Source organism: Pseudorca crassidens, chromosome 16 (genome assembly GCF_039906515.1).
Source record: "Pseudorca crassidens isolate mPseCra1 chromosome 16, mPseCra1.hap1, whole genome shotgun sequence".
Classification (NCBI taxonomy): domain Eukaryota; kingdom Metazoa; phylum Chordata; class Mammalia; order Artiodactyla; family Delphinidae; genus Pseudorca; species Pseudorca crassidens.
In genome coordinates, this window is record NC_090311.1 from 70,643,496 (window position 1) to 70,669,731 (window position 26,236).

The 26,236-nt window shown below is 36.1% G+C and overlaps 1 protein-coding gene across 11 annotated transcripts in view; it reads right to left on the reverse strand.

Moving 5' to 3' along the window:
• The window catches only part of CABCOCO1 (ciliary associated calcium binding coiled-coil 1), a 128,089-nt gene that overhangs the window by 51,052 nt on the left and 50,801 nt on the right, over positions 1 to 26,236 (reverse strand). Inside the window, exon 6 of one of the 11 annotated variants that reach the window (XR_010935985.1) lies at positions 21,260 to 21,402. The exons of 9 other annotated variants lie outside the window; for them this stretch is intronic. Coding sequence is in view for 1 of the 2 variants with exons in the window: in XM_067710858.1 (XP_067566959.1) it covers positions 6,812 to 6,883 (72 nt within the window). In the remaining variant the exon portion in view is untranslated. Of the gene's footprint in view, positions 1 to 405; positions 6,884 to 21,259; positions 21,403 to 26,236 lie in introns of those variants that run through there. One more of the 11 variants, XM_067710858.1, reaches the window with a different exon arrangement.

Sequence of the window (26,236 nt, forward strand, 5' to 3'; positions counted from 1 at the left end):
TTTTTTTTATTTTTCAGCAGTCATAAAGAGCATAGCACTGAACACATAATACTTTTTGGCTGTCAAACAAAGGTATCAGTAATGTGTTTACTTTTTTCTAATTATAATAGTAGACTATTACCTCTAGGTAGAACACAATTTTTTAAAACTAAATTATTGGGACTTCCCTGGTGGTGCAGTGGGTAAGAATCTGCCTGCCAATGCAGGGGACATGGGTTTGAGCCCTGGTCCAGGAAGATCCCACATGCCATGGAGCAACTAAGCCCGTGTGCCACAACTACTGAGCCTGTGCTCTAGAGCCTGCAAGCCACAATTACTGGGTCCACATGCCACAACTACTGAAGCCTGTGCGCCTAGAGCCCATGCTCCGCAACAAGAGAAGCCACCACAATGAGAAGCCCACACACCACAACGAAGAGTAGCCCCCACTTGCTGCAACTAGAGAAAGCCCGTGCACAGCAACAAAGACCCAACGCAGCCAAAAATAAATAAATAAATTTATTTAAAAAAAAACCCAAATTATTGTCAGGCTTTGCTTCTCCTCTATGGGTGGTTAAAGGGTTTAACATTATATTAAAAACTATTCTAAGGTAATTTGAAACCGTGGAAGTTCCAATAAGTCAGAAAATGGATGATTTTGTTTTCAAAAATTAGAATTAATGAGATAGATCATACTCCATATAAAAATGGGAAATGTAGATTCTAATCTGGGAGGAAAGATGCCCTTTTTTTTTTCTAAAGTCATTTCCTGAGTATGTTCTTAGAGTCTGGCTTTCCTAATCATGTAGCCAACTTATGTCAGAATTTCAGAAGTCTTGGAACTGTTCGGGGTTATACAGGTTACATTTTCTTTTTCTGCCTCTTTGGTTTCCTTTGTTCTTCATTCCTTGGTTATTTCTTCCTTTTCTTCAAAACACTGTAGGGCAGTTAGGAGGATAAAGTTCTCAGAGCTGTGCCTGGCATATAGTTAAGAGCTGCGTAAGCTTTAGCCATTGCGTTATGTGTTATTTTCTTTTGTTTCTTTTATTATGACATCCCCTGCCCCCCAGCCTGTCACCAACATGAGCCTGGTAAAATATATACAAACATTACTTAGTGTCATTTTGCCTATTTGTATTTTAAAAATATAATTAAGGATAAGGAAGAAAGAGGCAAGCCAAATGCCCTCAGAAGTACCTAATATCGGCCTATTAGAAAGTTTAAATTTTATTCTAATCTTCCTCAATAAATGATTACTAATTATGTCACATGTGTAAAGCAATGTGGGGGAGGCACATATTATTCAGCAATAGATGCTGGTTATTTTCTACAATATGAATTTCTTCTTTAAGCAACTAGAAATAATGTTATTTAAAATGTAGAGGAGATAAGACTTACATAAATAATTCAAGGTTTAAAGTTAAAAGTGCCCCAAGAAAGGTACAGATAAAATGAGAGTTCATCTGTTTTATCTGGGGGAAATGGAAGAACTATTTTCAGTTTAGGGGGTTAATAATTCATAAAAGAGAGAGGATTTGAAATGAACTTTGATGACAGAGCTAGTTTTGGACAAGCATACATTTGAGGGAGGTGGGAAGATGTGATGGGTTATGGATGGCTGCAAATCCTCTGTCACTCGCTGCATTGAGAGGTGGAGTTTACTTCCCCTCCCTTTGGAATCCTAGCTGGTCCTGTGATTGCTTTCCTGAATGCGACATGGTCGAAGTGACACTGCCAGTTCTGAGCCTAACCTCCAAGAGGACTGGGCGCTTCCGCTTCCTTCTTCTTGCAACCCTCACTTTTGGGATCCAAGGACCCTTCAGTGAGCCCAGCTAGCTACATGAGAGACTATGTGTAGAGACCATGTGGAGAGAGGTCAGCTTCCAGCAGTTTGCATTTTCCTGATGACTAATAAAGATGGACATATCTTTTCATTTGGATATCTTGTTTTGTGAAGTGTATGTTCAAAATTTTGCCCATTTTTTCCTATTTCCTCATATCTTACTGATTTGTAGTTCTTTATCTATTTGTGAATATGTCCTTTATCACATACATTTTATGACAAATATTCTCTCCCAATCTAAAGTTTTATCCTTTAAATTGTGTCTTTTGTTGAATACAATTCCTTAATATTAATGTAGTACAGTTTATCAACATTTTCTTTTATGTTATTATTTTTTGTGACCTGTTTAAGGCCATGATGATATATTTTTGTTTTCTTCTATAAGCTTAAATGTTTTACCTTCATGTTCAGATCTACAATTCACTTGGAGTTGACCTTTGTTTATATTGTGAGCTAAGGGTCCAGATTCGTTATTTTTCTTTTTTTAAAAATTATTTTTGGCTGTGTTGGGTCTTCGTTGCTGTGTACAGGCTTTCTCTAGTTGTGGTGAACGGGGGCTACTCTTTGTTGCGGTGTGCACGCTTTTCATTGCGGTGGCTTCTCTTGTTGTGGAGCATGGGCTCTAGGAACACAGGCTTCAGTAATTGCGGTGTGCAGGCTCAGTAGTTGTGGTGTGTGGGCTCTAGAGCACAGGCTCAGTAGTTGTGGCGCACTCAGTAGTTGTGAGCAACTGCTCAGCTGTCGAGCTAAGTTGTGAGCTTGCGCTCAGTAATTGCTCCGTGGCATGTGGGATCTTCCCGGACCAGGGCTCAAACCCATGTCTCCTGCATTGGCAGGCATATTCTTAACCACTGCGCCACCAGGGAAGTCCTATTTTTCTTATGGAATATACACTTCACCCAGCATCACTTATTGAAAAGACCAAGTTTCCCCCTCTGCACTGTATTGCCATCTTTGTCAAAAAGCAAATGACCTTGTAAGTATGGTTCCCTTCTTGTACTTTTTAATTCTCTTCTAGTGGTCTATTTGTCCATCATTAAGTCAAACACAAGTTGTTTTAATTACTGTAGATTTATAAATCTTGAAACATTGAAACATGGTAGTATAAACCCTTCAATTTTGTTCTTCAAGATTGTTTCAGTTCTTTTTTCCTTTTGAGATTCTTTATACATTTTAGAATCAGATTATCAATTATATGTACAAAACCTGCTGGAACCCTTAATGAGATCACCTTGAATATGTAGATAAATTTGGAGAGAACTGATATCTTTATTATATCCAGTCCATGGCCATTGTATATTCCTCCATTTGTTTATATATTCTTTTAATTTCATTCAATAATGTTTTGCAGTCTTCTATGTATATATGCTTTACAAACTTCCAGTTTGATATCTCATGCTTTTTGATGCTATTATAAATGTTGTCATTTTACTAAGTTTTATTTCCTAATTATTTCTTGATGATATACAGAAAAACATATTTTGTATATTGGTCACATGTCCATTGATTTACAAAATTATTTTATAAGTTGCAATAATTCTTCTGTAGATTCTACATATACAACTGGGTCATCAAATGTGAAAATAAGAGTTTTAAATCTTACTTTCCTATTTCTATACCCTCAACTTTTTCCTGCCTTATTGCACTGGCTAGGATTGGCAGCATATCCTGAATAGAAGTAATGAGAGGAGACATCCTTATTCCCATTCTCAGGAGGAAAGGTTTCAATATTTGACCATTAATTATGATGATTATGAGCATTAATTCTTCTATTCCAGATTTGTTAACAGATTTTATAATGACTGGGTGTCAGATTTATGAAATGATTGTTCTGCTTCTAATGAGAAGATCATGATTGCCCTCCTCTAGTTTAATGTGGTAAATTTCACTGATTCTCAAATATTAAACAAACCTTGTATTCTTGAAATAAACAACTTGCTCATTGTGTACTATCTTTTCATATATCATTGGATTTGATTTGTTAACAACTTACTTAGAATTTTTGTGTGTATGTTCATAAGGGAGATACATCAAGAATTTTCCTTTCTTGTAATGTCCTTGTTAGGTTTAAGTATGTTGATCTTTTTCTGAACTCAGAAAGTTCATATAAGATTAGTTTTATTTCTTTCTTAAACATGAAGATACCTGGCCTTGGAAATGTCCCTGTGGAAACTATTTTAAGTTAATTACAAAAATATTTTAATTAAATTCAATTTCTTTGATATAGAGCTATTAGAATTTTCCAAATTTTGTCATTTTATCTAGTATGAAAATTTAGGTTTAATGTTGCTTATATTGTCTTATTATCTTTTTAATGTCTATATGATCTTCAGAGATGCTCAATTTATTACTGACATTGTATTTTGTGCCATCTCTCTCTCTTTTATTTTTCTTAGTATTGCTAGGAGATTATCAATTTTATTAGTTTTTCTAAAGAATTACCTCATAGATTTCTTAATTTTCTCTACTGGTTGTATATTTTCTATTTCATTAATTTCTGCTCTTAGTTTTTTTATTTCCTTGCTTATCCTTCCTTTGAGTGTAATTTGGTATTTAAAATTTTTATTTCTTTAACTTGGTCTCTGGCTCAGCCGTCTGGGAGCCTTCTGCAAGCATCCATAAAACAGTGACAGCTAACTTGTAAAGTATGTAAAATTTCAGTCCTTTAACAGATCTTGACAATACTATTCCCTTATTATGCTTTCAATATTTGTAGAAATTTTAGTGATGTAACCTCTATTATTGTTGATATTGGTAGTTTTGTCTTCTCTTTTTTCTCTGCTCAGTCTTGATACAGATTTATCAATTTTTATTGACCTTTTAAATAACAGCTCAGCCTTTTTTGTTTTGTTTTGTTTTATTGGTTTCTGTTCCTGATTACTGGTTTTCTTCTGTTTCTTTTATGCTTAATCTTCTCTTCTTTGCTAGTTCCTTAAGGTGGAAGTTGAGGTCAGAGATGTAGGACTTTTTGTTTAATGCTGTAAATCTCCCTGTAAATACTTCTTTAGCTCTATCCTACAAATTTTGATTTTGTTTTCATTTTCATTTCATTCAAAATACTTTTAAAATTCCTTTTTGATTTTTCCTTGATCCATGGGTTATACTGAGAACTGTGTTACTGAGTTTATACATATTTGGATATTTCTCTTACTGATTTCTAATTTAATTCAATTATAATCAGAAGACATATTTTGTATAATTTGAATCCTTTGAAATTAGTAAGACTTGTTTATAGTCCAGAAATGGACTACCTTGTAAAGATTCTTTGTAGTTTTTTTTTTTTTTTGCGGTACGTGGGCCTCTCCCTGTTGTGGCCTCTCTCGTTGCAGAGCACAGGCTCCGGATGCGCAGGCTCAGTGGCCATGGCTCATGGGCCCAGCCGCTCTGTGGAATGTGGGATCTTCCCAGACCGGGGCACGAACCCGTGTCCCCTGCATCGGCAGGCAGACTCTCAACCACTGTGCCACCAGGGAAGCCCTCTTTGTGTACTTTTAAAAGAAATGTTTTCTGTGTTCAATTATGTCAAGCTATTTCATAATATTGTTCAAGTCTTCTATATTTTTACCAACTTAGTTTTCTTGGTGTTGAAATCTCTCACTATAATTGTGAATTTATGTTTCTCCTTATAGGTCCATTCGTTTTTGTTTCATGTATCTTTTGTTAATAAATTTTAAATTAAAAAATTTTTTAATTTATTTATTTTTGGCTGTGTTGGGTCTTTGTTGCTGTGTGTAGGTTTTCTCTAGTTGAGGAGAATGGGGGTTACACGCAGTGAGTGTGCTTCTAATTGCAGTGGCTTCTCTTGTTGTGGAGCACGGGCTCTAGGTGTGCAGGTTTTAGTAGTTGTGGCTCGCAGGCTCAGTAGTTGTGGCGCATGGGCTTAGTTGCTCCGCGGCACGTGGGATCTTCCGGGATCTTCCTGGACCAGGGATCGAACCCGAGTCCCCTGCATTGGCAGGTGGATTCTTAACCAACTGCGCCACCAGGGAAGTCCCTGTTTCATGTATTTTGAATCCCTATTAGGCACATAAATATTTAGGATTGTCTGTCCTCTTGAATTGACTTCTGTATCATTATGAAATGATCTTCTTTCTCACTGGTCAATTCCTTGCTCTGACCTCTGTTTTATCGGATATTTACAAAGCCATTCCTCCTTGCTTTTCATTATTTTTAGCATGGTATATATAGTTTCCATCTTTTTACTTTTAACCTATACGTGTCTTTATATTCAAGGTGTGTTTCTTGTAGGCATCATATAGTTGGCAATTTTATGATCTTTGCCTTTTATTTGGGTTGTTACATTTAGTGTGATAATTCATATAGTTAGGTTTACATTTCCATTTAATGTGAAAACTGATATTGTTTAGATCTACCATCTTGCTATTTGTTTCTATTTGTCCTGTAATTCCTTTGTTCTCTTTTTCTCCTTTTTCTATCTTCTTTTGGATTAATTGAGTATATTTTTATTTCATTTCATCTCCTCTGCTTGCTTATTAGCTATAATTTTTTGGTGTGTTTTTGGCAGTTGATTTAGTGTTTAACAGTACACACCCTTAATCCAGTCTACCCTAAGTGATACTGTACCACTTCATGTACAGAAACTTAGAGCAATATATATTTCCATCTCTCCCTTCTTGGCCTTTGTGCTATTGTTGTCATATATTCTAGTTTCTTTATATGCTATAAATCCAAGAATACATTGTTTTTATTTTTTCTCAAAACAGTCAAATGTTTAAAATTTTTTAAAATTATTGTATATTGACTCACATATTTACCCTTACAGTGCTTTCATTTCTTTGCATAAATCCAGATTTCCATTTGGTATCATTTCCCTCTGCCTGAAAGACTCCCCTTAACATTTCTTTTAATGAAGGTCTGCTCATGATGGATTTTTAAGCTTTTGTATATCTGGAAAATATTTATTTCACCAGCAGTTTTGAAAGATATCTTCACTGGATATAGAAGTTTAGGTTGATAGTTTATTTTCTTTTAGTGCTTCACTACCTTCTGGTTTGCAATGTTTCCAAGGAGAACTCTGTTCTCATTCTTACTTTTGTTCCTCTGTGAGAAACAAAGATAATGTTTTTATTCTCTGACTGCTTTTAAAAAGATTTCTCTTTATCACTAATTTTTAGCAATTTGATGTATCATAGATTAATTTTCTTTATGTGCCTTGTGTTTGAAGTTTGCTGAGTTTCTTGGATCTGTGAGTTTATAGTTTTCAGGAAATTTGGATAAAAATTTGCAACTATTTCTTCAAATACTTTCCCTCCTCCTCCCTTTCTCTTTCTAGGAATCCAATTACACATATACTGGGCCTCCTGAAGTTATCCCACAGCTCACTGACTTGCTTTATCTTCCTCCAGACAAGTATAGAGTAGGAGCAGAACACCTCAATCCAATTATGGACTAGAAAATCATGGGTCTGGTTTTCAAACATTGTGAGGCTAAGTGTACCTTTAATTCATCCTCACTCCTAGGATATAAGGCTAGGTGTACCTTTAATTCACACTCCACTCCAGGATCCCAACTGACCAGGACCCTTCCCTCTCTTGGTTTCTGAACTTTAATTTGTTATGCTCTCAGCAACATAAGACTCTAAAAGCTCTGCTATGTTCTATGGATGCTCTCTGCACAGCACTTGAGTCATTTTTCCTGCCACAGCTCAAGAATTAGCATATACCTGGAGTGGATGGCTGTCATAGAATGTTAGGCTCATTTCTATACACCTACCTTCTTCCTTTGATCTTTATCTCCTAATCCTGGCACCCGTGGCATGCCCATACTCTAATTTTTGCTTTCTTAGTCTTATGAACTTGCCAAAAGTTATACTGGCTTCTTTGCTTCTTAGGGACTGCTCTCTGCCTGCTTCTCAACTTCTTGCCTTGTGCTTCCTAAAACAAATGCCCCAGGAGACAAGCAGCACACATACTTGGGCTTACTTCAAAAATACTGGGTTCACTTCTCTCTGGGATCATGGCCTCTTAAGTCTTGACTGCCTTGGAAGATCTCCAAAGCCTTCAAATGGATTTTTAAAAATTTATCCACTTTTTTATTTGTTCCTGATTACAGCATGATCTGTTACAAGATACTCCATCAGAGCTAGAAGCAGATATGCCAAAATGATTATTTTTTGATGAAGTATTTTTTACATTGGAAAGATACATAATTATTTGTAAAATTTATGCTTTATTGTTTAATGCCCCCAAAGAACATATTTCCACTGTTTTGAAAAGTGAGAATATTTTTGAGTTTACTTTATATTCAGGGAATATCAAAAGCATCACAACTGCTTTTAGGATCCAAACTGTGTTCAACAGAAACTTAGGGTTTCTCTAGTTAACTATAAGAGCTCCTTAAAGAAGCTATTGTAATAAAGTCTCTATCATCTCTTTCTCTATATCTATGTCTACACACACACACTCACACACACACACAAATTCAGCATCTCAAGCCTCCAGGCACAATGCTGTATTAGGAACTGGAAATCTGTGGCACAAAACAAAAGGTTTCCATTGACTATATACACAAAAAACTCACTGGAAAATTTATTTAAAATAGTAATTAAGTGAGTTTCTTCCTGTTTTTGGTGAATAAATGCATTACATTCTTAAATCATTCTGTCTTCATTTTGAGGTAACAAAAATTTAAATGTACAAATTATGTAAAATGCTTATTTTATGAAGTCACTCATGCTTTAATTCACCTCCTTCACCCTTTAATTCATTTTATCATTTTGAAATGGCAAGTGGAGCTTATGTTACCACAAACATTTCCTCTAATCTGAAAAATGTGTTTTCTGAAAAGCCACTCGACGCAAATAAGCCTCTAAGTAAAGCTTCTTTTTCTAAATCAGTTTACATTAGCTATATTTTAGATAGTGATACAGTGCTGGAGCCCTAAGAAAAATGAGAGAAATAGCATTGAGTTTTGTTAATTATATATATTTTTTCTCTTTTTGAAGGGAAGAAAGGAAGTCAGGCCAATAGTGATTTAAATGACTTTAAAACAAATTTTTCCTTTTTTGTCTTTTGTTTTTAGTGGTTTATTAGTTGTCAGAGTCCCTCTAGGTATGTAAAATGAATTTGTTGAAAGGCATTGATTAGTGTATTTGTGAATGTGTGTAAAGGCACTATGCATTTACTGTGAAAATTTAAGTAAGTTTTTATGGTTATGGCATAAAGCTAATAAAGCAATCCATATATTTTAGCCATGTTTTAATTAAAGGTGACTATCTTAAACTGAATTAATTCCAAATGTCTGGCCTTATTTTAACTTAATGGCTCTATGTCTAAGCAATAATCTAATTTTAAGCTTTTTGTTTATTCCAAGTAAAGTCAAACAATATGTACATTTGTTAAGAATAATCTTTGGGCCACACTTGAGTTGATGTATCCCATTAGAAATGATTTGGGGAGTCTCTTTTGAATAACCTCTCTAAACTGTCTCTCCTTATGATTTGTAGAAATAAAAGGGATAAAATTAACTATCTCTTCTATTCAAAATTAACTGTTGAAGGTTAAATATTTTCCACATCTATCCATTTTGGATTTATTAAAATAAGGTTCAGAAGTATGGCTTCTTCCAAATTCTTAGAGCATTTTAACCATAAAAGGCTTAAAAATATTTTGCAAACTCATGGGCAGTAATGTGATATTCAGGTTTTTTTAAGGAATGAATGGGGTATAAGCTTTCAAAATTAGAACTTCATGTGTGATCCACCATAGAAAACATTATTTCAGTGCTTATAATGTGCCAGACACTTGAGATACAAAGAGGGAAATAAAATGTATGTAGTACCTCCTATTTTCCAGATATTTTGTTATCTAATTTTTTTCTTACAGTACTCCTACGAGAATAAGAGGTGTTATCTAATTTTACAGATGAGGAACCCACAGCTCAGTAGAGCTAAGTAGTTTGTCCATGGTTCTAAAGGCAGCAGATGGAGACTGAATTTAAACATAGGTAAAGAAATGGAAAGGAAGATAAATAATAAACTGACCACTTCCATTTCATTTTCAAAAGAACACACTTATTCATTCAACTGCTCACATGGCTGGTGTCTGGTGTATGTCTGTCTATACGTTGAGCACTGGGGATTTATATAATGAGACAAGTAGACATACATCCTAAACTTAAGTGGTCTGCAATACAGTATGAGATATGAAGTTATAAGAGCTATGAGAGAGGAAAGTCCAAAGTGCTTGAACCCAGGAGAAGGTAAACTTAGTTAGCTTGCTAGCTGAGGCACTGTCCTCTATTTTGCTAATCCTCACAACTAAAGGAGGCAGATATTATTTCCCTCATTTTGTAGATGAAGAAATTGAGCTGCATAGAGATTAAGAGACTTGTCAATGATAACCCAACCTGAAAGTGGGGAGGGCTTACCTTTGAACCAAGCTTATGTATCAGCTTCTGTTTCTACCTTGTGCCAAACTTGAAATAAGACCCAGTACTTTTTTTGTATCAATTAAACAGAGAACATTCATTAAAGCGTTAGTAACCAGTATAGATTTTACTAGAGATTTCTTTAAAAAGGGGGTTCCGTTGCAGCACTCTTTTCTCCCTAATATTATTAAAAATTCATTTAGTGGTTAAGAAAGTATAAACGTGTCATAGGAACAGCAAGTGCGATCTACATACCAAACATGGTTCCCAGCCTCTTACGCCCCTGCTCAGAAGTCAGCCTACAGAGAACCACCACCATCGGGTGACCAGTGATGGTAGTGACCCCTCACCTATGCATTTCTTAATGCCTTGATGAAGAGTGTATGTCCTCTGGACACTCCCAGGGGTAATGGATAGCAAGTGGCTAAACAGGTTGTACATTATTTCATCACCCTGAACTATCTGAATTCTTCCCCTACATTATAGCATGGAAGTTCCAGCACATCATTCTAACTGACTGTGGGCCACCACTGAATTCATCATCGGTTAGCCAGCCCAGCAGACTAATAAACCACTCCTCGGCATTCAAGTCATACTCTCGAGTCCTGAATCCTGAGTGAATGTATCAATACATTCATCCTGCTCAACCTCTACTGTTCCATCCTTTGTTCCATTCTCTTAAAGTCAACTCAACCATGTTCCTCTGTGTTGCATCCCTATTTCCTCCAACTCCTGCCCAATAAGTTATCTGGACAGTAAGTTATCACACACATATGTGGACAGTCAGTTCAGAATCCCATTTTGAGGGTCTGTTTCCTGAGGCCACTCTTGTTATCGATTACTATACAGTCAGGGTTCTATGAGAAAATGGCATGCTTGGTAATTGAGGAGGGCTTAAAAAGGGGGTTATTTACAAAAAAGCAGGCTGGCTTGGGGGAAAGTGACAAGGATGGTTTGGCGCTCTAACTGTTCTCATCCTGGGGCCAAGTGGGGAAGGCAGGGAACAGTTCCCAGAGTACAGAGGGAAGAGCTGTATAGACAGGACAGGAACTCTAACCTTCTGTAAAGGCCACATCCAACATGCAGTGACCCAGCAGGGAGGGAGCTGGGAGTCAGACCACCTCAGCCTCTCTCCTCCCACCCATGTCCCTGTACTGGCCCAGCTAGAAGTCAGAGGGTAAGGAGCCTGTTGATGATTTCCAAAAATGTTGGTTTTCTGAGGCACAGAGTGGGGTAGAAAAGGGCAGAAAATGTATCTGGGGGGGCAAACAGAAAACATCTAAGCACTAGGCCAAATATTTAATGCAGGATTATTTAGATAACTAGATAACTGATAATGTTGAATAGGTGACTGCACTCATTTTGTGAAAACAGAACCATTAAATATTCAGAACTTCAGCCAGAGTTTACCTCAAGGAACATTTCAAGTTTTGAAAAATTTACATTTATATCTGAGTTATGTTCACTTAATGATCACATTACTTCAAAACATTCATTATTTAACAAAGAATAATGAAGTACTTTCACTTCTCTTTTCTCAGTATTGGTTGTAACTTAATATACAGTACAGCATCCATTTTCATAAACTATATAAGCTGAAGATACATATTTGGTTAGCAGTATTTATCATATAAAAAAGAACATCATGGCGTTCCTGGATAGAAAGCATAAAGAATTCGAAAGGATTGTAAAAGTGATGACTAATTTAAAATAACTTTGTTGTGATATTATTTCTATTATCTTTTGTGTGTGTGTGTGTGTTTGGAAGGTAATAAACTTAAACTGTGTCCTATTTTGTTTGTGTTTTTATTGCTTGAACTTTTGTGGGTAATCAATATTATGACATGCTGCATAACTTAAAAGTGGTCTAAAGTGTCTCTTTCATTCAAGGCTTTCTTTGGTGCCCCTAGGGATTAAATCAAAGCCTTTGCAGAAGTTTGGGACACTCTTTAAGCATGTGGACCTTAGTCCTCAGGTTTCATATCTCTAAGACATGGTTAAAATGTTGCCTCCATCCTATAGTTGTTGTGAAGATTGTTGACTTAAAGTTCTCAGACAGTTCCTGGCATATAGTAAATGCTCGACTAACTTAACTTCCCTCCCCTCTACCCTTTTGCCTAGTTAACTCCTGCTATCCCCAGGTCTCCACCCCAAAAGATAACTAGCTTAGAGGAGCCTTCTGTGATCCACTAATCCTCAGATTAGAGAGCACTCTCTAATCTCCTTTTTTACAATAATCTGTATTTTTCCTTTATAGTACTTGGCTTGTAATTATATGCCTGTGAGTTTATTAAATTAATGTCCATTTTTCTTGCTAGACTGTTTAGCATTATGAGCAATTGTGTTTATTTTGCTAACCAATGCCACATATTGGTAGTAAAAGTAATATTTGTAAACAAACAAACAAACAGTAAGTTCCCAGAGTACTTAATGTGGTAGGTGCACTGCACTTGTTTAATAAATATCTTGATTATTAAAGGCAACAATAGACAACAACCTGAAGATTACAGGCAACATCTACAACTGGAAATGCATTTAGAAGGCAGTGATCTTGAGCCTATAATTTGTTCCTTAGGGCAAAGTACTTGATAAGCTTAAACTGCACAGCAGCTTTGCCCACTGGAGCTGAAATGCATAACTAGTCCTGTTGCTGAAGCCAAAGAGCACATTGAGTCCAATATCTCCTGGTGAAGTTATATAGTTATCAGTAGTAAGCTTTGCTTTTAAAGGCTTAGCTTCACACACTTAAACACGTCTGTCTATAATGCTAGTCTGAACTGTTAAAAAAATACTGTTTCTCAAATAATTTTTGTTTGCACACATCAAAACAAATTAAAATTTGGTTACACTATGAACAGACATTGAGTAAGCACCTATTATGAACAGGAGCAGCCTGACACAGGGGAGGAAAAATGAAAGATGAAGAAGTGAGCACTTGGAGGGTGACTGAAATAAGGGGCCAAAGAGAGAGTGTTCAGCTACTGTGGTGAGTGGGAAATGTATAAGTTACCTGTTGCTAGGTAACAAATTACCCCAAATTTGGGGGCTCAAGAAAACAAACAGAATAACCTCATTCTGTGAGTCAGGAGCCTTGGAGTGGCTTGGCTGAGCGGTTCTGGCTCAGGGTTGCTCTCCACGCTGCAGTCCGGCTGCAGTCGTATCAAGGCCACCTGGGGGAGGATCCTCTTCCTGGCTCATTCTGTGGCTGGTGGCAGGCCCTGGGTCTCCGCCCATGAGCCACTTGAGTGTCCTCATGACACAGCAGCTGGCTTCCCCCAAACAAGCCTCATGGAGACAAGACAGAAGCCACAGTTCTCTAACAGCCTCATCTTGGAAGTGACATCCCATCACTTCTGCCATATTCCATTCTCTGTGAGTCACTAAGTCCAGCCAACATTCAGGGGGAGGGGAATTAAGCTCCATCTCTAGAGAGGAAAAGATTTAAAGAATCTGTGCCCTCACCGTGCGGCATGCGGGATCTTAGCTCCCCGACCAGGGATCGAACCCATGCCCTCTGCACTGGAAGCGCGGAGTCCTAACCACTGGACCGCCAGTGAATTCCCTGTGCACGTAGTTTTAAAAGCAACAGCAGAAACTTGGAGGGATACAGGAATATACTGATCTCTTCGTGACGCCTTACGGATAATGTCGGGGCTGACCTTTTAAAGAAAGCTAAAGATATAGAGTCACCATTTCCCTCAAGCTCCTAGGAATCAACTGCGAGTTTATGTGTATGTATGCGTGGGTATGAGTGTGTGTCAAAAGGCACGGGCAGGCCTCAAGGCAACCCAGCTATAGTCAGATGACATATATACTAACATTTCAAGGCACAACGCCTCAGTGTCAAATCCCAACAGTGGTTTACAGGAGGGAGAATTCAGCATGGCCTATGGAAGTCAGGGATGGCTTCGCAGAAGAAACGGGAGTTGTTCCAGATTATAAATATTAATATGTGATATTTATTTAATATATTTTTTGCTTTTTGTTAAGGAAAAGATAATTTAAGTCAGATTTCCATTGTTTAAGTGGAGCACAATTATCTGTATTCACTTGCTAGCTGCATGTGTCATTTTTTTCCCATTTAAAATACTTGATCTCTTTAGCTGAAAGCCTAATTATTTAAGCTACTGTGTATTGAATAAGGGCAGAAAAACATTCTCTGAATAATGGAGAGTCTACTGTTGGTTCTTCCTCCTTTTAAAGTGTGTGTGTGTGTGTGTGTGTGTGTGTGTGTGTGTGTGTATCTGCCCACAAGGACTGGCACATTTATATGATCCTGTGTGTACTGGGCATGCAAATCCTGAAGTAAAGGAAAGTAGGTTGCTGCCCCAAAATAATTCTTATTAGTCCAAAAGCCAAGCTCTGGGAGGTATGAAACTCCATATTCATCACTTAAACTTGCCATGTTTGCTGTGGTCATTAGTGCTTCAAGCAAAGAGAAGAAATAAGCAACTAAAAAATCACAGAAAACAAAAAGCTCACTCTACTTCATCTACCCTTATATTATTTCCTTGATCAAGCACAGAGCTAGTTTGCCACAGAAAACTTCGGGTTTTTTTCCCTCTTCACTCCTATAGTGTCAGTGGTGCTGATGCAGCTGCATAATTTGCATAGAAAGTTGCTTGATTCTGTAGTCAGAATACCAATAAGGTGGCCTCTTTCTAAGCATGTTTATTCTCTCTTGATTGACTCTTCACTTGCATGCTTTTCTGCACAATGCATACTTACTTGCATATTCTCAGCCATCTGTCAAACACTCATCAAGCCTTAAGGCTGGCCTTGTAATCAAACTTGAACACTCAGAAAACGTTGCCATGTGGCCCAATATTATAGAACTGTGACCAAAATCTTCTTTTTAAGAAAATAATCAATAAAAATATATCATCTTACAGTCTTGGTTGACTTACATTTGATTACATACATTTATTAACAGTTAAGTCTGCATTCACCAAGATAGGGCTAGCTCTATATTTATAGTAAATGACTTCCTAGTTATAAACAACTGCAGTTTTCTATCCACACCAACTGTAGCAGTCCAACATGATTTTCAGTCTGTAGAATGGAATCTATTTTGTCATTCTATTAGATATGCTACCCAGAATAAGACAGGCTTATCATAATTTGGGACTTTACCACCAAGACGAATATTTAGAAGTATACTTATGGGAAGAATAGGACAAAATAGTTTAAATTCGAATTGTCCTAGAAAAATCTAGGATAGATGGTCACATACCCATAGATGATCTGGCTCAATCTCACATTTAATACTTTAAACAACTTTACAAAATATCTTTCAAAAATCATATAGTTAAATTTAGAATATATTTAATGAAGATATAATTTATTACCTCTCAATTCATTCAATAAAATTTATTAAGTGCCTTTTGTTTGCCAGGACCTGCGCTAAAGTTGGTAGTATAAAAGTGAGGAAGGGCTTCCCTGGTGGCACAGAGGTTGGGAGTCCGCCTGCCGATGTAGGGGACACGGGTTCGTGCCCCGGTCTGGGAAGATCCCACATGCCGCAGAGCGGCTGGGCCCGTGAGCCATGGCCGCTGAGCCTGCGCGTCCGGAGCCTGTGCTCCGCAACGGGAGAGACCCGCGTACCGCAAAAAAAAAAAAAAAAAAAAAAAAGTGAGGAAGACATGGGCCCTGTGCTCCCACACCTTATCCCTTCCATTTCTGGGTATGGCATTCATTATTGAGAAAGTGACTGCATATACCTACACAAGACCTTCCCCCAGAAGAGCTAGCCAATGGTCTTTTGTCTGCATCTGGAAGTTATGCAGACAAGACACATCTTTTTTTTTTTTTTTTTATCCTGTCAGACTGCTAGATTTGAAGACAGCTATTATATCTTCTCTGAGTGTTTTCTTCTTCAGAGACCTCTGGTCCTAGAAAATCCAGGTTATTTTCCACTGAACACATTTTGATTTGAATATGTCCCTTTTCAAATGTGCATTACTGAACCTTATATAGTCTATTTTAGACATGTCTGCACATCTTAGAGAAGATTGAAAAGATGACTTTTTCTTTAAACCAGAAGCTTGGATTTTTAATGGGTTCTGTTAAGTATGTAATCACAGAATAGAGACATATTGATTTTTCTTAGACTCCATTCATCCCCTCACTTCTTGCCATCTATTGGCTAGGTAAGTATCTTAAATTATAGAGTAAATCCCTATAGCTAGAGTCTTTGTTTTCTAGGTCTTATTGTGATGACCTTGGACATTTTGGTGATTTATATAACTCACGAATAATAAGATGCTCATCCTATGTAACAATTAAATCTTCATTTGCAGTAGAACCTTTTGCTTTAGGGAAAAAGAACACTGCCTAATTACACAAACATGAAATGCATCTCTTCCAAACAGAACAGACATTTTCATAATGTTATGCAATCTTTTAAAGTTAAATAAGCAAGAAAAAAGAAATAATGCTGAATAAGGAAAATAAAGGGAAATGGAATAAAACTTTGCTAATTTAAGTCTTTACCGTTAGACAACAGCTGCGTGTTATAATACATGCTGATTGTAAACAATAAATTCAGGACATATAGACAAGTGTAAAGGGCAAACAAAGATTATCTGGTACACTATCAACATCAAATGACTACTGCTAACAATTTGATGTATGTCCTTCAGGATCTGTTGTCTATATATACCTACATAGATATGGATATAAAATTATAAATTGCAATCACAATAGACACATTTAGTATCCTGTTTTTTTCACTTCCTTAACATAGTGTGAATAACTTTCCATCATGAGTATAATACTGTATGAGTACTTTTAATGATTACACAGTTATATTATATAGAGACCCCACAAATTTTGAACACTTCCTTCTAATAGACCTTTAGGTATTTCACAGTTTGAGGGTTTTTTTTTTTTTTTTTCCCTATCATAAAAAACCCCCTGCACTGATAGTGCTGTCCATCGTCTGGTTATCTTCTTGGAATAAACTCAAAGAAGTATAACTGTTGGCTCAAAAGGTAAACATATTTTAAAATTTGATATACCTTGCCAAAGTGCTCTCTGGAAAGTTTACAAATTTACACTCCTACCATCAGCATATGTGAGTGCCAGTTTACCACACTCTTAAGACAAGGTGTTATCATTTTAATTTTTGAGAATCCGATAATTTTTGTTTAATTTGCATTTCTTTGAGTTCTACAAAGGGTGAAATCTGTATAAGTTTATTGGCTATATATATTTTTTCTCTTCTAAATATGCTTTGTTATTTCTTCCATTAGTATGGTTACCTTTTTCTCATTGCTTTGTAAGAAATCATTACATACAATATTAACACTCTTATGCCTTTCCTCCACTCATGCTGTAAATTTTATTTTTAGAGTGTGTTTGATTTTTGTCTATGGTGTTCCCCTCCCTTCCTTCTTTTCTCTTCATTCTTTAAAAGACGTGTCCCTCAAACAGCTATGAAGGAATAATAGATTTGGGTTGGCAGAAAAAATGTTGAAGAGCATTTTAGGCAGCAGGAAAAGCTTACTTCAAGGCAAAAGTAAGTAGAAAACCTGTATGAAAAGACCAACCTAGCTCAATCAGAGAACTGGTCACAGAGGAACTGAGATTAATGTTAGTGGGCCAACAGATGGAAAGACTTGAGTGACAGGTTTAAGAGTTTAGGTGCCATGTGATCTGTGATGGAAACCATCTTTAAATTATGCTCCTGCCATTTATCAATTATTTTACTAGAGACAGATTCCTTGAATTTCTCTTAAAAGATTTATATTTAGGGAGGGATGATTATTTTTCTGTGCTTTGGAGAAAGAGGACTAGAAGTCTGATAAATTGTATACTCATGCAACAACCATTTGCTTTAAATGATAGATTCTCAAGTCAGGCACACATGCCAGGCAGAGCAGATAGAGTTATTTTAACACAACAATTTCTGATTGATTTTCTTTAGCAACACCCAATGTGAGCAGGTCAAACTACAAATTACGTCCTGTATGATTTTCCCTTCTAGCAGTTTGCTAATAGGATCATCCAACAACAACAACAAAAGCCTTTCTCAAGATTAAAAACATCATCTGGATAAGTTTAGATTATTTTGATAGGTACATCTCAAGGGTAAACTAAAGAGAAAAATATCTTTATAGCTATGCTTCAGTTGACTTACTCCGTTCCAAAATACGATCAGACACGCAAACGTTGTTTTTGCTTTTTTTTTCCTTCAGAGGGTGAGTGTTTACATAAGCCTCATATTTTGTTTATTCAGGACACCATAACTTTATAGTTTAAAGAAAGAAAATAACATTTATATTTCTATCTGGTTATCTTTCCCCCCAAAAGCTAACATTTTTAAAGTACAGTATCATTAACACCCATAATCTGTGTGGGTTTTGAAATAATGAAGAAAAAAGTGTTTTCTTTATTTTGTTTTTGCTTTAGGAATAAGTGCTCAGAACATAAAATTATATACAATTGACATTCACTGATTTTTAGAGACGTTTGAATTTTCTATATTTGCTGAGGTTAAGTGGTATTATTTTGGGTTATGAAAGGCTGCCAAAATATGACTCTAGGCAAGGTAACCACTTAGGTATATTTATCATTCTCTTTAAATATCTTTCTAAGTATGCCATATCTATAATAATCAGATTCTGCTACAGTACCACTTGTGAAAACAGGGACTCCACCAATGGCTGTGCCAGCTGTGTAATGCACAACTCCATTAATCACACAGACCACGATGTGAACGGTGCCCCCTGGAGTTGTGCAAAGGGGGATTGTATGAAAATGTCCATGTTATAAGGCAAAAGTCTAAAACGTTAAGTATTTTGGCCTAAACAGTTAGAGATAAAATTACATCTATTACATTTTTAAATTAGGAAAACTATTAAAGCAGACTTACTCTTATGAAGTTTTTTATATTCAAACACAAATATGTATATGTGTGTGTGTGTCTGTTTAAATACCTATATATAATATAACCTTTGAAAGTACAAGTGATCCAAGATTTGATGTGTTGTCACTTCGGTGAAATTAAACTGAATAAATATTTTTTAAATGTGCTATTTATACATAATTCATGATATCAATTTTATTTTCTTAGGGAAAATTTGGGATGTTATAGCACAATACCAGATTTTTAATCTATAAATGACTTTTCAGCTAAACCAAGTTTATACTTAAAATTAAAATATGGCAGCAACACATTCGTGAAGTAATTTTATGGATCGAGAGTTCACCTACTTTTTTTCTATTCAGTCTTTAATTTTGTAAACACCCAGATGATAACTCTCTATCTGTCAATATATTAGTATGGAAGCATGTTTATATGCCTGCACTTAATTTACAAAATGTGCCTCATGACTTCTCAGGAATGAACTAGGGAACAATTTTATTATCGCACAAGTAATGCAATGTGGATGAAGACATCCACACTGTAGAAGATTAACATAAATCTGAAATAATACAGAATAAAATGTCCATCTTCATATCTTATCCAACTCCTACTTTTTCACTCACTTGCCCAAAGGTATGTCATGTTAAAGATTAATTCAAATCCTTCTAGCCCTTTGAGTCTTTACTATCATTTACTTTTTTAAAAAAAATTATTTATTTAATTTATTTATTTTTGGCTGCATTGGGTCTTTTGTTGCTGCACACGGGCTTTCTCTAGTTGTGGTTAGCAGGGGCTACTATTCGGTGCGGTGTGTGGGCTTCTCATTGTGGTGGCTTCTCTTGTTGTGGAGCACAGGGTCTAGACATGCAGGCTTCAGTAGTTGCAGCATGTGGGCTCAGTAGTTGTGGCTAGCGGGCTCTATAGTGCAGGCTCAGTAGTTGTGGCACACGAGCTTAGGTGCTCTGCGGCATGTGGGATCTTCCCAGACCAGGGCTCAAACCCGTGTCCCCTGCATTGGCAGGCAGATTCTCAACCACTGTGCCACCAGGGAAGCCCTTTCCTATCATTTAAATGCATAGGCATGTCTATTTATTTTCATGTTTATCTGCATTTAAAAATAAATGGAAACACTATTCATATTGTTCTACTTCTATACTTTTTTCACTAAACATATGTTTGAGATCTTAAGATAACCATACATCAGGATCTATTGGATTCCTTCTAAAGACTGGATAGTTTTCTATAGTGTGATTATACTTCATTTTATTTAACCATTCCCCTTCTTATTCACTTTCTGAAATTATTAGCTGTTATAAACCATGCTTTGATGAATATCCATGAATAAAAAGCTTTATATGAGTATGTCCAAACAGATGATTCATATAAGTAGATTTGGGGAGACAAAGGATATTCCCATTTGATTTTGCTAATCTGCTCTCCAAAATGGCTTTATAAATTTAACTTCTCATCAACCTCTCACCATAGGGTTGTGTTTTCTTGCATCTTCATTAATACTGGCAGTTAATCAATCTTTTTGTTATGAGCCAATATTATAGTTGAAAAATAGCTTTTCTTTTCTGTAGTTCCTTGATAAATAGTAAGGTTAATTATCTTTATTTATGTTCATCTGTAATATTTATGGTCTGTTCAGATTCTTTGCCATGTTTCTGTTGTCTTGTTTGTCTCTTACTTATTCTCTAAGAACTATTTGTATGTAAAATAATTTTGACCTTTATACATTAGTTTGCAAAAATCTTCTCCAAGTTCTGTTTTTTAAAAATAAATTTATTTATTTATTTATGGCTGCATTGGGTCTTCGTTGCTGTGTGCGGGCTTTCTCTAGTTGCAGTGAGTATGGGATACTCTTCGCTGTGGTGCATCGGCTTCTCATTGCGGGTCCTTCCCTTGTTGCGGAGCAGGGGCTCTAGGCTCACGGGCTTCAGTAGTTGTGGCACGCAGGCTCAGTAGTTGTGGCTCGTGGGCTCTAGAGCACAGGCGCAGTAGTTGTGGCCCACGGGCTTAGTTGGTCCGCGGCACGTGGGATCTTCCCAGACCAGGGCTTGAACCCGTGTCTCCAGCATTGGCAGGTGGATTCTTAACCACTGCACCACCAGGGGTGTCCCCCAAGATCCTTTTTATTTTTTTTTAATATTTATTTATTTGGCTGTGTTGGGTCTTACCTGAGGCATGTGGGATCTTTCATTGCAACGCGCGGGCTCTTCATTGAGGCGTGTGGGCTTCTCTCTAATTGTGGTGCATGGGCTTAGTTTCCCCACAGCATGTGGGACCTTCGTTCCCCGACCAGGGATCGAACCTGAGTCCCCTGCGTTGGGAAGCAGATTGTTAACCACTGGACCACCAGGGAAGTCCCTCCAAGTTCCTTTTTAAAAACATTTTTCTTCATAGTATCTTTATTAAGCCGTTAGAAAAATTTAGGCAGCCAATCATACGACTAAATTTAATCTCAAAATTAAAAAAAATTTCCTCCATATTTTCTCATGTTTTTACATGAGAAGTTTTAAATTTAGCACTTTAAACCAATGGATTTTATTATTCCATTTTCCTCCTCTACTAGCTTAGCATTTATTATTTATGCAATGCTTACCCTAGAGATTACAATATACATCCTTAACTTATTAAATGTTTATAAATCAGTACTTTTACTTTTCTCAAAAAAATGACAGAAACAAAACACATTAACCCATTTACCTTACCTTCCTTTCAATTTATAAGGTATTATCATTGTTTATTTTAATTCTCTGTGTATTTTAAACCACATAAAAATTTTTAAATTCATTTTACTGAAGTATAGATGATTTACAATGTGCTAATTTCTACTGTACAGTGAAGTGATTTACTTATAAATATATATACATTCTTTTTCATATTCTTTTCCACTATGGTTTATCACAGGATATTGAATATAGTTCCCTGTGATATACAGTAGGAACCTATCATTTATCCATTTTCTCTATAATATTGGGTTGGCCAAAAAGTTCATTTGGGTTCTTCTGTAAACTTTTACAGAAAAACCTGAGTGAACTTTTTGGCCAACCCAATAGTTTGGATCTGCTAATCCCAAACTCCCAATCCTTCCCTCCCACATCCCATTCCCCCTTGGCAACCACAAGTCTATTCTTTATGTCTGTGTGTTTCTGTTCTGTAGATAAGTTCATTTGTGTCATATTTTAGATTCCACATGTGATATCATATGTTGTCTTTCTCTTTCTGACTTACTTCTCTTAGCATGATAATCTCCAGGTCCATCCATGTTGCTGCAAATGGCATTATTTCATTCTTTTTAATGGCTGAGTATTAGGCCATTGTATATGCGTACCACATCTTTATCCATTCACCTGTCAATGGACACGTAGGATGCTTCCATGTCTTGGCTATAGTAAACAGTGCCGCAATGAACACTGAGGTGCATCTATCCTTTTGAACCATGTTTTTCTCTGGATGTATGCCCAGGAGTAGGATTGCTGGATCATATGGTAGCTCTATTTTTTAGTTTCTTAAGGAACCTCCATACTGTTCTCCTTGGTGGCTATACCAATTTACATTCCCACCAACAGTGTATACAGATTCCCTTTTCTCCACACCCTATCCAGCACTTACTGTTTATAGATTTTTGATGATGACCATTCTCACTGGTGTGGGATGATATCTCACTGTAGTTTAGATTTGCATTTCTCTAATAATAGCAATGTTGAGCATCTTTTCATTTGCCTCTTGGCCATCTGTATGCCTTCTTTGGAGAAATGTCTTTTTAGGTCTTCTGCCCATTTTTTGATTGCATTGTTGGTTTTTCTGATATTGAGCCACATGAGCTGTTGGTAAATTTTGGAGACTAATTCCTTGTCGGTTGCGTTGTTTGCAAATATTTTCTCCCATTCTGCAGGTTGTCTTTTCGTTTTGTTTATGGTTTCCTTTGCTGTGCAAAATCTTTTGAGCTTAATTAGGTCCCATTTGTTTATTTTTCTTTTCATTTCCATTACTCTAGGAGATGGATTGAAAAAGATATTGCTGTGATTTATGTCAAAGATGTTCTGCCTATGTTTTCCTCTAAGAGTTTTATACTATCTGGGCTTACATTTCGATCTTTAATCCATTTTGAGTTTATTTTTGTGTATGGTGTTAAAGAATGTTCTAATTTCCGTTTTTACATGTAGCTGTTCAGTTTTCCCAGCACCATTTATTGTAGAGACTGTCTTTCCTCCATTGGATAATCTTGCCTCCTTTGTCATAGACTAATTGACCATAGGTACATGAGTTTATTTCTGCACTTTCTATCCTGTTCCATTGATCTATATTTCTGTCTTTGTGCCAGTACCATACTGTTTTGATGTCTGTAGCTTTGTAGTATAGTCTGAAGTCAGGGAGTCTGATTCCTCCACCTCCATTTTTCTTTCTCAGGATTGCTTTGGCTACTTGTGATCACTTGTGTTTCTATATAAATTTTAGTATTTTTTGTTCTAGTTCTGTGAAAAATGCCATAGGTAACTTGATAGGGATTGGACTGAATCTGTAGATTGCCTTGGGTAGTATAGTCATCTGGACAATATTGATTCTTCCAGTCCAAGAACATGGTATATCTTTCCATCTGTTTGTGTTATCTTCGATTTCTTTCATCAACGTCTTATAGTTTTCAGAGTACAGGTCTTTTGTCTCCTTACACAGGTTTATTCCTAGGTATTTTATTCTTTTTGATGTGATGGTAAATGGGATTGTTTCTTTAATTTCTCTTTCTGATATTTTGTTGTTAGTGTATAGAAATGCAACAGATTTCTGTGTGTTAATTTTGTATCCTGAAACTTTACTGAATTCATTGATGAGCTCTAGTAGTTTTCTGGTGGCATCTTTAGGATTCTCTATGTATAGTATCATGTCATCTGCAAACAGTGACAGTTTTACTTCTTCTTTTCCAATTTGTGCTACTTTTATTTCTTTTTCTTCTCTGATTGCTGTGGCTAGGACTTCCAAAACTATGTTGAATAATAGTGGCGAGAGTGGACATCCTTGTCTTGTTCCCGATCCTAGAGGAAATGCTTTCAATTTTTCACCATTCAGAATGATGTTTGTTGTGGGTTTGTCGTATATGGCCTTTATTATGTTGAGGTAGGTTCCCTCTATGCCCACTTTCTGGAGAGTTTTTATAACATAAAATTATATTCAACATCATAAATGGGTGTTGAATTTTGTCAAAAGGTTTTTTCTGCATCTATTGAGATGATCATATGGTTTTTAAGACAATCTCTTTTATTGATCATTTAGACCACTGACATTAAAAGTGATTATTGATAGAGTTGGATTAATATGTACCATATTTGTTTCTCTTTTCCATTTGTTGCCTTTGTTCTTTGTTCCTATTTTTGTCTTCCACTCTTTTCCTGCCTTTCTGGTTGTAATTTTTCTTTCCATTTCTTACCATATCACATATATAGTTACTCTTTCAGTGCCTTCTCTAGAGCAATATCCATTTATAGCTAATCCAAGTCCAATTTCAAATAACACTATACTGTTTCATGGGTAGTGTGAGGACCTTATAATAACAAAATAAACCTATTTTCTCCCTGTTGTCCCTTGTATCAGTGATGAAATTTATGTCACTTGTCGATAAGCATATATATATATAATCAAATACATTATTGCTATTATTATTTAAACTAACTTCTGTTAGATAAATTAATAATAAGAAAAATAAAAGTTTTTATTTTACCTTCACTTATTCCCTCTTTGATGCACTTCCTTACTTTATGCACACCCAAGTTTCTGACCTGTATTATTTTACCTCTCTCTAAACAACTTCTTTTAACATTTCTTGCAAGGGAGGTCTACTGGCAATAAATTCCCTCAAGTTTTGTTTGTTTGAGAAAGTCTTTATTTCTCTTTCACCTTTGAAGGAAAATTTCACAGGGTACGGAATTCCAGGTTGGTAGTTTTTTTTCTCTCAACACTTAACATTTCCCTCCACACATTTCTTGCTTGTATGGTTTTACGGAAGAAGTTGGAATAATTCTTATATTGTTTCCTCTTTGCGTTGAGTTTGTTTTGCCCTCCTAACTTCTTTCAGGATTTTTCTTTATCTTTGATTTTATATAATTAAAAAATGATATGCCTAGTTGTAATTTTTTTTTTTTTTTTGCATTTATCATCTTTGGTGTTCTCTGGGCTCCCAGGATGTAAGAAAATTAATTTGGGAAATTTTTAATTCATTATCATTTCAAATATTTCCTCTGATCCTTTCTCTCCTTCTACTCTGGTATTCCCACTGTATGTATGTTATACCTTTTGTAGTTGTCCCACAGACCTTGGATAGTCTGTTCTGTTTTTTTTCTTTTTCAGTGTTTGTTCTCTTTGGTTTTTGGTTTGAGTATTCTTTTGATAATATCCTCTAGCTCAGAGATTCTTTCCTCAGCTGTTTCCAGTCTACTAATAAGCCCATCAAAGATATTCTTCATTTCTTTTACAGCATTTTAGCATGAACTATATAATCAGCCAAACATTGAAGGAGGAGATCAGTAAGAAGGCATTGCCATAGCAGATACCAAGAAATTCTATAATAGTATAGTAATTAAAGCAGGGTGATATTCTGACAGGAATTGGCAAATAAATCAATGGGATCACTGGTCAAAATGAGTCAAATTGAGCATTAAGAATAGTGATTAAAATGAATCAAAACACAACAAAACAAAACACAATAAAATCTATTTTAGTTTCCTATTCCTGCTACAGCAAATTACCACAAACAGTGGCTTAAATCAGTACATATTTATTTTATAGTTCTGGGAGTCAGAAGTCCTCAACTTAATGTGTTGACAGGGATGCATTCATTCTAGAGGCTCTACTGAAGAATCTGTAGAGAATCTGTTTCCTTGTCTTATCCAGCTCCTAGAGGGCATCTGAATTCCTTGGCTCCTTGCCTCTTCCTCCATCTTCAAATCTCTCTCCTTTTAACTGACTCTGACTCTCCCTTCTCCCTTCTCCTCTTAGAAGGAACATTATTCAGTCTACCACAATCACTTTTGGAGGATACTGAAAACCCAACTTATTATTTTGAAAACTATTAGAGAAAGGAGGAGAATCAAGAACTTATCCTGTCTTTTCTATATAACATGTATCTCACTTTAATCAAATAATTGAAGAGTGTAAGTTTC